Source organism: Urocitellus parryii, chromosome 1 (genome assembly GCF_045843805.1).
Source record: "Urocitellus parryii isolate mUroPar1 chromosome 1, mUroPar1.hap1, whole genome shotgun sequence".
NCBI lineage: Eukaryota > Metazoa > Chordata > Mammalia > Rodentia > Sciuridae > Urocitellus > Urocitellus parryii.
Genome location: NC_135531.1, coordinates 225,792,448 through 225,804,752, shown reverse-complemented (window position 1 = coordinate 225,804,752; position 12,305 = coordinate 225,792,448). Strand labels below are relative to the sequence as shown.

Below are 12,305 nucleotides of genomic sequence, written 5' to 3'. Positions count from 1 at the left end.
TGTACTCTTAGGGTATTAAAACATCTCCCTGAAATTCCATACAATTTACCTCTCATGTAGTCCTTCCCTTAGAAGGGAAAGCCCTGTGTGTTCAAAGTCCAGAAAACTAGTTTCTCAACTCTCTGAACTGTTGTTATAGACTTTCTAAGATATTTTAACAGCTACTCATTCCCATGCCTAATTTTTATAGGATAAATAGAAATGAACACATAGTTTTGCTCATGGAAAGTTATGTGTGGCTGGGAACAAATGTTTTGAAGACTTAGGGAAGGGTTCTGGCCTCTGGCATTCCCTGCAAGGCAGAGAGAACACTTCCAGGAAAGAGCATTTCTCTTAGGTCGAGGGTGGCTTTGCCACAGTGCATTTCTACATCCCTCTAAATGGCAATCTAAGTCTCACAAGTAGCAACATCTTGCTCTTAACAAAGATTATTTTCATCCTGGTCTAAGTATTAACATTAATATTCACATCGAGCACATTTAAATGAAGTGAATGACAATGAGAAATACAGAAAGCTGCATTCTGCCCCCAGAATGGTGCTGCTCAGCTAATTTCCACAAACAAAAATCTAAAGCTCAGTGCATCGCAAACGGAGACCTGAGGCTTTCCCAACAGGCCTCAGTAGAGAACAAACCAAGAAGCCTTCAAGATATTTTAGCACCCAGGTTCAATGTGACCGTAAAAGGAAGCTCCAGACAGGCTGTTCTGATTGTAGATGTGGCTCCAAGGAGGCCATCCACACCTACCAGGGAATCGAATTGCTCTCTCGGGCAAGCAAACAGGCGTCCATTAATGGTGAGCGTCGTAAATACCGAAACATCATTAGGTTTGAGCACCACCTTTTCTGTGAACATAAAAAGCATGAGATTGCCTATTAAATACATCTGAGAATTGCCGCACTGCCCTGATCACACCAACAAATTGCCAGCTCTGTGAATTACCGGAACCCGCAGAGCGACTGCATAAAATGCAAGACTGAAAGGACCCACTGAATAAAAACGACACGGCTTTCACACAGCTACGCGACACTCAGGATGCCATCAGAAATGACCACACAACAGGACTCGAAATACCTGAGGGTCAATTCACCCAGGTCTGTGCTGCAGCTGTGATTATATATAAAAACTGCACCAGCCATTTATATAACAAGTTATGTTTCTAGATGGTAATAAGGCCCAGCACTTAGGAGATGGGAAGATAACTTTTAGAAAACTTAGAGGGTTTCAGAAATATCACATGATTTTAGTTGCAAAATGTATTATTATTATTTTTTCACATATTCCCTAATTTGTAGGGCAATAGCATTAACTACATTCAACCACTTGCTACATTTTTTTTAAAAAAAATCAATTCTCTTAATAAATAAATATTTATTTAGCATTTATAATGTGTCAGGCACTGCTTCGGGCTTTGGGGATACAGAAGGGAACAATATGGAAAAAAAAAACAGCCCAGTCCAGGAAGATCTTATAGCATAGAAGGGGATGCAGACAAGGAACATGACAGATGAGAAGTGACAAGGGAACAAACTATAGCTTGGAAGGGCTAGGAAATACTGTTGGGGAGTGAACAGTTCAGACAGGCAAGTAAAGGAAGGAGAGAAGTCTCAGTGAAACATTTGGTAAAGACCTAAGGGAAATAAGGAAGAGCCCAAGATAGCTACAGGAAGAATGTGACAATGGCATTGGCAAGGGCAGACATCCTGGACCTGAGTGGCTCGGGCAGGAATGGAAGGAGCTATCTTGGGAATCCAACATGCATTTTAAAATCCTACATCAGTGGACTCATTTGTCTTGAGACAAGGTAGAAATGGCTCCACCTATTTCTGAAGAACCCCCTTCCTGCAATGGTGACAAATCATTACTAAGGAAATTAACCTCCCCTTTCCTCTCTTTGGCCTCTTGCTGCACATGCCTGCCTATCCCTTAAGACTCCTGCCAGCATGGAGCATCCCTGTTTATTTACTGTCTATCTCCTCCCTGATGGGGGAGCAATTCAGTGACACAGGCTATGTCTGGCTCATTCTGTCCTATCTTAGCCATGCTAAGTACACATAGGACAGATGAACACATGGCATTTCAGGAAAGCATAGAGTGATCAGGGACAATGAGAGAAATTGTAACCTGGGGGCGGCTAACGAGGAACCATCCATCATCAGCACAAAGGAACAAGTCTTAGACCACCACTAACCTTAGGCTTGGAGAAGTCTAGAGCCTTCAGTTGATTGGGCTAGATTCCCTATTAGGGCCCATGTTTCACAGGGCTCTGAGACCTGCAGCTTTTTTTTTTTCCTTCTTTTTTTTTAAGGGTTTATAATGAAAGAACTCCAGGCTGACTTCCATGTACTTACAACTGCCTCAGATAAATCACTTTCCCTCTCTCTGCTGTACAGTGGCTACCTATAAGAAAGGGGATCTAGGCACTCACCCAGCCCATCTTCACCTACACTCTTTCTGTTATTCATGGGAGTAGACACAGCCCCAAGTCACCTTTCTGGGTCACCCTGGGATGGCCATACATGGTTTCTATTTAGGTGTCCTCATTTTGCAAAAGCACCAAATGCTAATGAAGGCTGTTACCTCCTCCGGAACTCATCTTGACTATGATCAGGCCTTCTCCGGAGCCCAGTTTGTCGGCAACTGCGCTGATGACTTCCTTCACTGAGGCAGCCACAGGCACCCGAATGGTGGTATAGGTGTGGTCCATGCAGTAGACCTTAAACAACACTGCAAGGATAGTCAACAATGTGCTAAATTAGTCTCTGGAGTTCTTTTATTTATTTTTTTCTTTTTTGCAATACTAGGGACTGAATCCAGGGCCTTGCCCGTGTTAGGTAAGGTCTTGGGAGTTCTTAAGAAAACCCTGGTACTTGGCAAAATGTTAAGATGTCCTCCCAAATTTGCATCATCTGGTGTTTTGCTGTGGTGTTTATTTGTACACATCTATGCCTGTGCATTCCCCCTTCCGAAACGGCTTACCTTAGCACTGGTCTAAGAATAGGGGCACATGTGGCTGCCACCCCCAATTTAAAAAGCAGCAGATATTTATAAAATACCCACAAATAGATTATGGAAAAAATGAGAGGTATGTTTAGGCCAATGTTCTGGGTTTGCCCTTCTCCCCAGCCTTTCTTTTACATGACAGAGGAAGTGCTATACTGTGGGCTGATTATTAGATTACTGCTATCCAGCATGGCTCCGGGAGCCAACACTCTTTGAGCTGGACTGCTTCTGCCTGAGGCCATTAGCATATGTTGATATTCTGCCTTTTTGCTTCAGTGGGTTGCTGTTTAGGGGCCAGGCCACACAGCTCAGTTGGTAGTTAGCACAGTAGAAGGCATATGGCACTCACGGGCTCACCTCTGAACACAAAAATCCTGGAAGCAACTCTAGCTCCTGTCACCCTTTTGAGGCACTCATAGATTATAAGATTCATTGGTGACTTGAAAATTTTATTTTTATGGTTGTGATTCTTTGGAGAAATCTTGGCAACCAAACAACAAAGTTAGCACCCTCACCTCCTGCTAAGGAGGCTGGGTTCCAGGCCTGAGTGCTCTCCCTGGGAAGGAGCCCTCCTCTGCTGATAGCCCTGGTGATCCACCTTCTCCCAGGCATCGGCAATAGGCCAGGTGCCTTCCTACCTGCTAGTCCCAGAGGCTGCATGACATCTCAGCTCAAGATAATCTCCATTTCTTTCACATGAAGGTGGCAGCTGGGGACACTCAGCGTCAGGGAAGTATAGACAAGCACCTTAGCACTGGGCACAGGACTTCAAGAACATAAATAATTGGCCTGCACAAGGGCACCTTCAAGAAGAGCTTTTCTGTGGGTTCAAGGAGATGATTCCAGGGGCATAATAAATAGCCTACACAAGCAGGAGATGGAAGAGAATTCTTACCCTCATCAGAGCCACGGACAGGCTGGCGCTTCTGGGCCCTCTCATCACTTGTGTTGAATTGTTGCAAAAGAACCTTGTGCTATAAAAACAATAACCACAGGGAGTGCCATCAGGGGGACTGACCAGCCCACACTAGCAACTCAGAAGAAAGGCATCTGAGAAACAATAGGAGTTAAGGAATGAAGCAAATATAGTTTTTATTTATAAAAAATATATCACTTTATACACTGTCATATAACGGGGGTTTGTTATTCTACAGGGAATAGAAAATGAGAGAATCTGAACTGATGCATCTTACCTTCTTTTGTGGAGCCTTTGCATCTTCTGAACTACGAGAAGTAGAAAAAGCACATTATTTAATACATTACTATTATTTTAGATTGCTTTACTTTAAAAAAATACTTTTAGTTGTAGATGTCACAATACATTTATTTTACTTATTCATATGTGGTGCTGAGGATTGAACCCAGTGCCTCACATGTGCTAGGCAAGCGCTCTACCACTGAGCCACAACCCCAGCTCCAGATGGCTTTGCTTTTATATAACCTTTTATATATTTAGAAAATAATATCACAGAATCCCTTTGGGAGGCAACATAGGTCTCCCTCATTTTAACACTATCTTTGCTGTCAAAGATACTAATTCTCATCACAGGCAGATCCTAGGCACAACTGATTTTAAACACCAGGATTTCTAGCTTTCAAACTCTATCTCGGAGAGCATTCTCCAATATTTAATTGAAGTAACAGCATCTGAAAACCTTCTGTACACAAATATTCGCCATCAATAGCTCTGGTAGCGGAAAGTGAATTTTCCATCTAAGTAATTGTTCTCAAATTTTCTTAAAATGCAACTGACCATTTTATTGCAGGGACCCACATTTATTGACCTGGACTATCCATATGAGGATCTCTTCCCTCTCAGGCTTCTTCGTGGCAGTGCTCTGGCATAGAAGGCAACTGACAGTAGTTTCAGTCTTTGTGTTCATCTGGCCTTATTGCCACTTGTCCCTGGGCTCCTCTGCTTAAATCAGAACACTGTGGCTATTACAAGACCATCTTTAACCTTTCTGCAGGTAAAGGACTTTTCAGAAGGTATTCTGATTGCAAGGCAGGCACTTACTTGCTGAAAGCACACCCCTAAAGCCAAGCCCTTCCTTACATTTGCTTGACAATCTTCTCCAACTCCGGGAGTTGCTCCTTGAGGGCAGCGATCATCCGGGCATCATCTGATACAGACACATAAAACTCCTGTAATTGGCAAAGGTCACAGGCTTTTAACAAGAACTGCAAAAGGGGCACGCTTCTGTAGAGAGCAATTAAGACATGTCCCTATATCGTCTGCCTCACTAGCATTACCAGACCATGGTGGTTTCATGGACTGGAGAGAAAAAGGGAGAAAAAAAAATACTACAATAAGTTCAAGTTCAAAATTGCAAATGATAAAAAGTTTTAGAAATAGCAGTGATGACTGCACAACAATGGAATGAAATGAATGTCATTGAACTCAATAAATATACCTCAAAATATGTATACCTCAAAATGACTAGAATGGCAAATTTCATAGTATATTTTACCACAATAAAAATAAAAATTAAATTATATATTTTAAATTAAATTATACTTTAATTTAATTTATAATTTAATTGAATTATACTTTACTTTAATTTATAATTTAATTGGATTATAATTTAATTTATAATTTAATTGAATTATAATTTAACTTAAAAATTATATTTTACCTAAATAAAATAAAAATTAAAATTAAAAAAATGCAAATGAATTATTATATAATGCTGATATAATACTTTTTCCCTTCAGATTTTTTTCAGGGAAATTTTATTATTTATTTTCAATGTTATCTTAGTATTTGTTATTTATTTAACACTTACCACCCATGTGATTAATTGTCAGTGGTAAACTCAGGCATGGCCTCAGCACTGTACTGAGTTTATGCTGAGTTTGTGCCACCAACTTGGGACTCTGCTGACTTCTTGGGAGCTGAACCGATCACCTAGCAGCCCCAGTTGTGCCCTGTCCTGCTTAGAAGTGGTGGTCTCTACAGCAGACCATGAGAACCACACAGTGCAGGGTTCACCTACATGAAGGCCCTGTACTCCACGGGGATGGGCCACTCCATTATTTACAAAATACTTTAATCTACAGCCTTGGGGCCTCCCATCGTACACCTTCCCCTTCATCACCCCAAATGACAGAATTTGAGAGAGGGAGCATTTTCTTGGAGAATTCATTTTAGAACACACAGGTCATAAAGGTATGAAAGAAGCCACACTGTCTTGCACCTAAATAGAAGTAAGAGCCTCACTAAGTTTTGGAGGAGAAAGTACAGTTATCCCCCTGATCCCATTTAGGGTCTTGCTTTCTGTGGTCTTCATTACCTGTTGTCAATTGCAGTCTGTAAATGTAAATGGAAAATTCCAGAAATAAACAATTCATAAATTTTAAATAATTTTTATTATAATTATAATTATTCTATTATTGTTTATCTTTTACTGTGCACAATCTATGAAAACTTTCTCATATGTATATATGTATAGGAAATAAAATAGTAGAAATAGGGTTTCTACTGTCACGTATAGCTAACTAATTAGAATAACAACAACAAAAAGAAATAGGGTTCAGTACTATCTGATTTCAGGTCTCCACTGGGGGTCTTGGGTTACGTCCTCCATGGGTGGGAGGACTACAGTAGTCCAGGACTCAATGCCTAGACCAGTGCTGTACTGTGGGGAAAGAACCAAAGAAAGGAAAAGGGCAGCTGAGCCTGAGCAGTGTTCACAAAGTAAACACACACCATCAGAAATACTGTATTGCCTCCCACTTCCTGTGCTAGTAATTCCTTAGTAAAAATGTCTACTTCACTCAAAAACATCTACCATTGGATCTAGTAATCCTACTTCTAGGAACATAAGCAACCACGGACAGACCAACGAGCAAAAGAATGTTCACTGCACAATTAGTCTAGGAATATGAAAACTGGAAAGGCCATAAATATTCAACAATACGGGGTACAAATAAATATATCTGTGGCATAGCTGATGAATGGTCATTAGAAGTTTTTAATCATAAAGAATGTGTTGACATGGAAAAATCCTGATGTGTAGAATAAAAAGCAGCTTGCAAAATGATGGGTACTGATGTGATTACAACCCTACGAAATACACAGAGAAAGAGACCAGATGAAACTACATTAAAAAGTCACTACTTATTGAATTAGAATGGTGGGATAATGTGGATGCTTTTCTTTTACTTATAGTACCTTTCTGACAAATGGACATGTTAACAAAGTCTAGAACTGGCAATTACAGTCCCTCGGAGGGGCGGGGATGTCTTGCCATGGGTAAGTTCCTGTATTACAGGAATAAGCCTTGAAAGGAATAAGCCTGCATACCTCCAGGAAAGCCATGGCCACGTCATCCTCTTGCAGGAGGTCTCCATACATGGCGGCCCACTGTAGAACCAGGCGGATGACTCGTCTCTTGTTGTTGAGGGCATAATCCATTCTCTCCTGTTCTGTACCTTGAGAAGGCTGTGCATGGTAAGTGCCGAGGGGTCAAGGAAGACATTTAGCCATTTCACCCTCATTCCACTGGGCTGCTTGCAACGGAGGAGTGACAGATGCTAACTTTAGACTGAATTCCTCCTGTAGGCCCTCAAGAGACAGCCCACATGAAGTGCCTGCACCACATGCACATGAACCCTGTTTCGCTCCTGCACACTTTGGACCTGATAATGGCCCAAGGAATGGGGCTTCACATGGACTTATGTGTCCTCTGTACTCTAGTTGTGTCTAGTTATAGCTCTTATTCCCTCCCATCCTCTGCCTTGCCCTTCACCTCCTGGGTGGTAATGTCACCTGCTGTTGATTGTCTCGGGGTACCTGGCCACCTCTTGATGGTTTCTATAATCCTGCCCACATTGCTTTAATACCCTTATGACACTGCACTTAAACTCTTCCACGTGGGTGTCTAACCTGCTGGGAGTCTAGCTGATAGAGACATCATGGTGGGCAAGCAAGGCTGGAGGCTGGTCAGCTTACCTGCATTAGGAAGATGCTGAAGTGGCCTCTGGTGGGGACTACAGACACTACACCAGACCTTCTCCTCTTGTCTAGAATCACAACCTGCTTCATTGTCAATTTGGGCATTGATGGCTAGCCAGCTTAATTATAAACCCCTTCTAACTTGGATGATATATTATTTGTCTGGTATTCTATACTGTGCCTAGCACAGTGAAAATTTCATCTAGAAATTGTATTTATCCATTAACAGAAGAAATACTGGGTTGAGTGCCCACTCTGCTCTTGGTTGAAATTCTTGTATGAATTATAGTAGGCCATCAAGAAATATTTTAGACAGGATACCCTTTCTTTTTCAGTGATCATAATAGTTTGTATTATAGACAACTGGTTCATAAAAAAACAAAAACAAAACTTAGTATTTTTAACTTGCACTGCAAGTTTCACACAAGGTACATCAGTTAACCTCTATTTCCCAATCTAGAGATTATGGAGTCATTTGCTTTCCACAAGTGAGCAAACAGACACAAAAGGAGCATAAAATGCTGAGATTATATAGAGAAAGTGCAATACTCCTGATTCCAGCTAGTTCTGTTCCCATCACATACCAGTCCTGAGCCTCATAGCTCACTGCAAGACTGGCCATGTCTTAGCTCACTACCATGACTTAAAAGGCACCATCGAAAACTGCCTTGTGGCAGTGCTGTGCTTGTGAGCAAAACGAGTAAAGGGCCTTTTCTAAAAAGACTATAAATAATCATGATCAAGGTAAATGACAGAACCTTAAAGCAAAGGTTTACTGCATGTAAATGGGTTGCAAAATGGCTTTCATAAATTGAGCACGAGATTCATAAAAAAGAAAATTGCTCAACCTGTAGTGCTACAATTCTCTCTGAGCTTACAATAAAAAAAAAGAAAGATCACTTTATGTGAAAATTATTTCTTTTCTGATTAACCCTTTGGTATGCATTCATAAGTTGGATTTTCTTTCCAAAGAGCTGCAATGCTGGGCCCACTTCATGGTCATTTTCTGTGGCAGGAAGCAGCACTGTCAGGGACATAGTGGATGCCAGCTCAGTAGTACCTGACTGACTGAAATCTAGGTACTGGTTCACCCAAGAGTTGGAGGATCAGGCTTTAAGTTCCTTTGATGTCATCATCTATCTAAATGAGTTTTGAGTGAGTCACTTAGCAGCTGTAGACCTGTATGTACTCACCTGTGGAATAAGGAGGTGAAAAGAAATAATTTTTAACTTCTTTCTCAGCTATCACATTCAACAACATTAAAGCAATGTGGATCTAAAGAGAAGCAAGTACTGCTAACAAAGTGAAAGTATGCTCTTTTTTGTTCAATTTTATGGTAACCGTGTTTTTGGGTGCTTGGTTAGCATATGGTTTTTTCCTCACCAAAACTCCATTGAAGTTAAATTGCTCAATGCGGAACTGTCAGGAGATGGGGCCTAATGTCTTTCTTGACATTAATCCCTAATGGGGATTAATGTCTTTCTTGAGAGACTGGATTAGTTCTCTTGGGAACGGATTAGTTCTTGCTAGAGGGGGTTGTTATAAAATGGGTCGGCTCCTTTGTTCACCCCTCTTTGCTTGCTTGCTTGCCCTTCTGCTTCTATGTACATGGAACAGCATAAAACCCTCACCAGAAGCCACACAGATGTGGATTTCCAGCCTCCAAAACTGTAAGCTACATCAACTTCTTGATAAATTACCGTGTCTCTGGCATCCTAGTGTAAAAAAAGAGAATGGACTAAGACATGTGGAAACCTGGATTGTATCAAGCCTTGGCAGGTACTGACTTTGACATTTCCATACCATGAGAGTCCATAGGAGAAAGTAGGAATGGTTAAGATGGGGGCAGGGGCCAAACTCACTAAGTATGAGCCAGTGAAGATTCTGAACTCTGAATCGAATGTTTCAAAGACTGTACTAGGCCAAGTTCACTCCCAAAGTCAGTTTTCTAGAATATCCTGATGCCACTTTGGGTCACATCCATACTCTTTACCCTGATCACTCACGCTGGATTTCTTCTCTCTATCCTCTTTTCTAGATCTAAACAATAATGTCTATGAAAGACATCTTTCTGATCACCCTGTACTGTGGAAAATGTACAAATATAACTTTTTTAAAATCTTTTTTTTAGTTGTATATGGACACAATAACTTTATTTTATTTTTATGAGGTGCTGAGGATCGAACTCAATGACTCACGCATGCTAGGCAAGTTCTCTACCACTGAGCCACAACCCCAGCCCACAAATATAACTTTTGATCCTCACATCAATTTTAAAAGAAAGTCTCACTGTGCCTTAAGTTATTCTACAAACTAGAATCTTAAAAATATTTCACTGCCCCGAGGCATGAGTACATTCTGAATCACTCAAAGATGGCAATATCATATAGAAGGAACAGAAGCTTTTACTAAGCTGGTATTTAGAGTAGGAGCCTTAGCCTAAAGTTAGCAGGATAACATCAAGACAGGACAATTAACATGTGGATATGGTTTTTAAAAGGTAAATGTATTTTCAAATAAATTAATACACTTGTCAAAGAAAATATGCTCAAATGTTTTAAAGGTACTTGGGCAAAGAAATCATTCAAATTGATTTACCAACTAATAATTAAGAGAGTACTTTGAGTAAGGCATGGTGCTGGGTGCTAGAGATCTGATGGGCACAGCTCTGACATACCTGACATATTACACTGATGATGTGTTAAATGTGTGTGTCAGAGACAGAGTGTGTGTGTGAGAGAGAGAGAGAGAGAGAGAGGAAGAGATGGAGGGAGGGAGGGAGGGAGGAAATGTTTCCTAGTTGTATGAGACTGAAATGGTTTGAAACATCAAATTGGCTTCAAGTAAATATAATTCTTATAATCCAGATTATTTTTTTCTAGTTTTTCTTGACTTGAACTTAAGGAAGCAATTCAAATACTTCAGTAGCACACTCATGACTAATCTCTAGGGTCACAGGACAGGATAATTACATCTGCAATCATCTCTGTGGGTCAGAACAAAGGTTTTTCTTGTCTTCTGATGTAGAAATCGGTTGCCCACAACAAAAGACAGAATACAGAGTTGGACAGATTAATATGATAATGCTTCTAATGTGTGTAGAGTTTTATGGTTCACAAAATACCTTCAAGATGCTCAAATTATCATATGGCGCTCTCTATAAACCTAAAGAGGAAATATTTACAGATGAAGAAACTGAGGTTCAGAGAGAGGAGATCTGCCCAAAGTTGTCAGTGAGCAAACAGTAGGTCTTTACAAATTACCCACAGTGGCAAAAATGCCTAGAGATTAGTGGTTGGGTTCACAAAATTACTAAGAATAAATTACATTGGGGGTGCAAAAATTCCAAGACATTTCCTCCCTTCACCTGTCCCTCCTTCCCTTCCTTCTTCATTCCTCCCTTTCCTTCTCTGAAGTTCAAGTTCTGTAGCACTGACTCAGTGTGTGGAGTATCTAAGCCAGGGCTGAGTCACCTGTCTTCCTACAGTCTTCTGGGAGGTAGAAGACCAGGAGAGGCCTTCTCTATTTTCTCCTGAAAGTTAAATATTTTGCCTTTGGGGAAATAAAAGGAAAACGAAAACAACAACAACAACAACAAAAACCCCTGATTTGTCGCACAAAGTCTTGCCTTTCTCCTCACAGATGTTTATTTACTAAACTGACGTAGGGTGATGCTGTTTTTAGAACTGGATCTCAGCACATGATCCAGGCTTATGCCCCTCTGCAGGTCACTTAACGTTTTCTTCCTGAACTATCTGTTGGGTCAGTTTCTTAGGGGACATGGAGAAGACTTTGTATGTAATTGATTCTGTCTGAAATGGTTACAAGGAGGTACTGGAGCTTCTATTTACCCCAAGACAATCTCACTGGGCTTTTAGAACATATAGAAGATCAAAAGAAAATCTTCAAAAATATCCTAGCAGGGCTGGGGATATAGCTCAGTTGGTAGAGTGCTTGCCTTGCATGCACAAGGCCCTGGTTTTGATCCCCAGCACCACCACCAAAAAAAAAAAAAAAAAAAAAAAAAAGTCATATCTCTTTTAGATGTCTATTGAAATTGCCTGAAATTGTTGTATTTTGTCAAGTTGTCAAATACAGATCATAGATTCATCCTAAATATTCTCAGAAAGAATTCAGTGTCAAATGGAAAGTAAGTCTACACAAATACCAAAGCATCTGGCACATCTTTCATAGACCCTTTGATCACTGGTTTGTTATCTCCAGTCCAAGCATTCAGAGTGATGGTCTTCATTGAACTGGACCAGTTCCTTCAGCTGAGGCCAGATAGGATCTGTGTACAGCACCGTATCAGGGCTGAGAACAGTGTGAAGGCCACGGTGCAGGCT

At 40.7% G+C, this 12,305-nt stretch overlaps 1 protein-coding gene across 2 annotated transcripts in view; it reads right to left on the bottom strand.

The window, feature by feature from the left end:
* Positions 1 to 12,305, bottom strand: part of Rapgef4 (Rap guanine nucleotide exchange factor 4) — a 222,015-nt gene that overhangs the window by 28,435 nt on the left and 181,275 nt on the right. For both annotated transcript variants that reach the window (XM_077798824.1, XM_026389508.2), the window contains 6 exons: positions 7,309 to 7,459; positions 5,059 to 5,147; positions 4,196 to 4,226; positions 3,898 to 3,976; positions 2,580 to 2,726; positions 747 to 844 (listed from right to left, as the gene is read on the bottom strand). In XM_077798824.1, the coding sequence (XP_077654950.1) occupies positions 747 to 844; positions 2,580 to 2,726; positions 3,898 to 3,976; positions 4,196 to 4,226; positions 5,059 to 5,147; positions 7,309 to 7,459 (595 nt within the window). The remainder of the gene's footprint in view (positions 1 to 746; positions 845 to 2,579; positions 2,727 to 3,897; positions 3,977 to 4,195; positions 4,227 to 5,058; positions 5,148 to 7,308; positions 7,460 to 12,305) is intronic.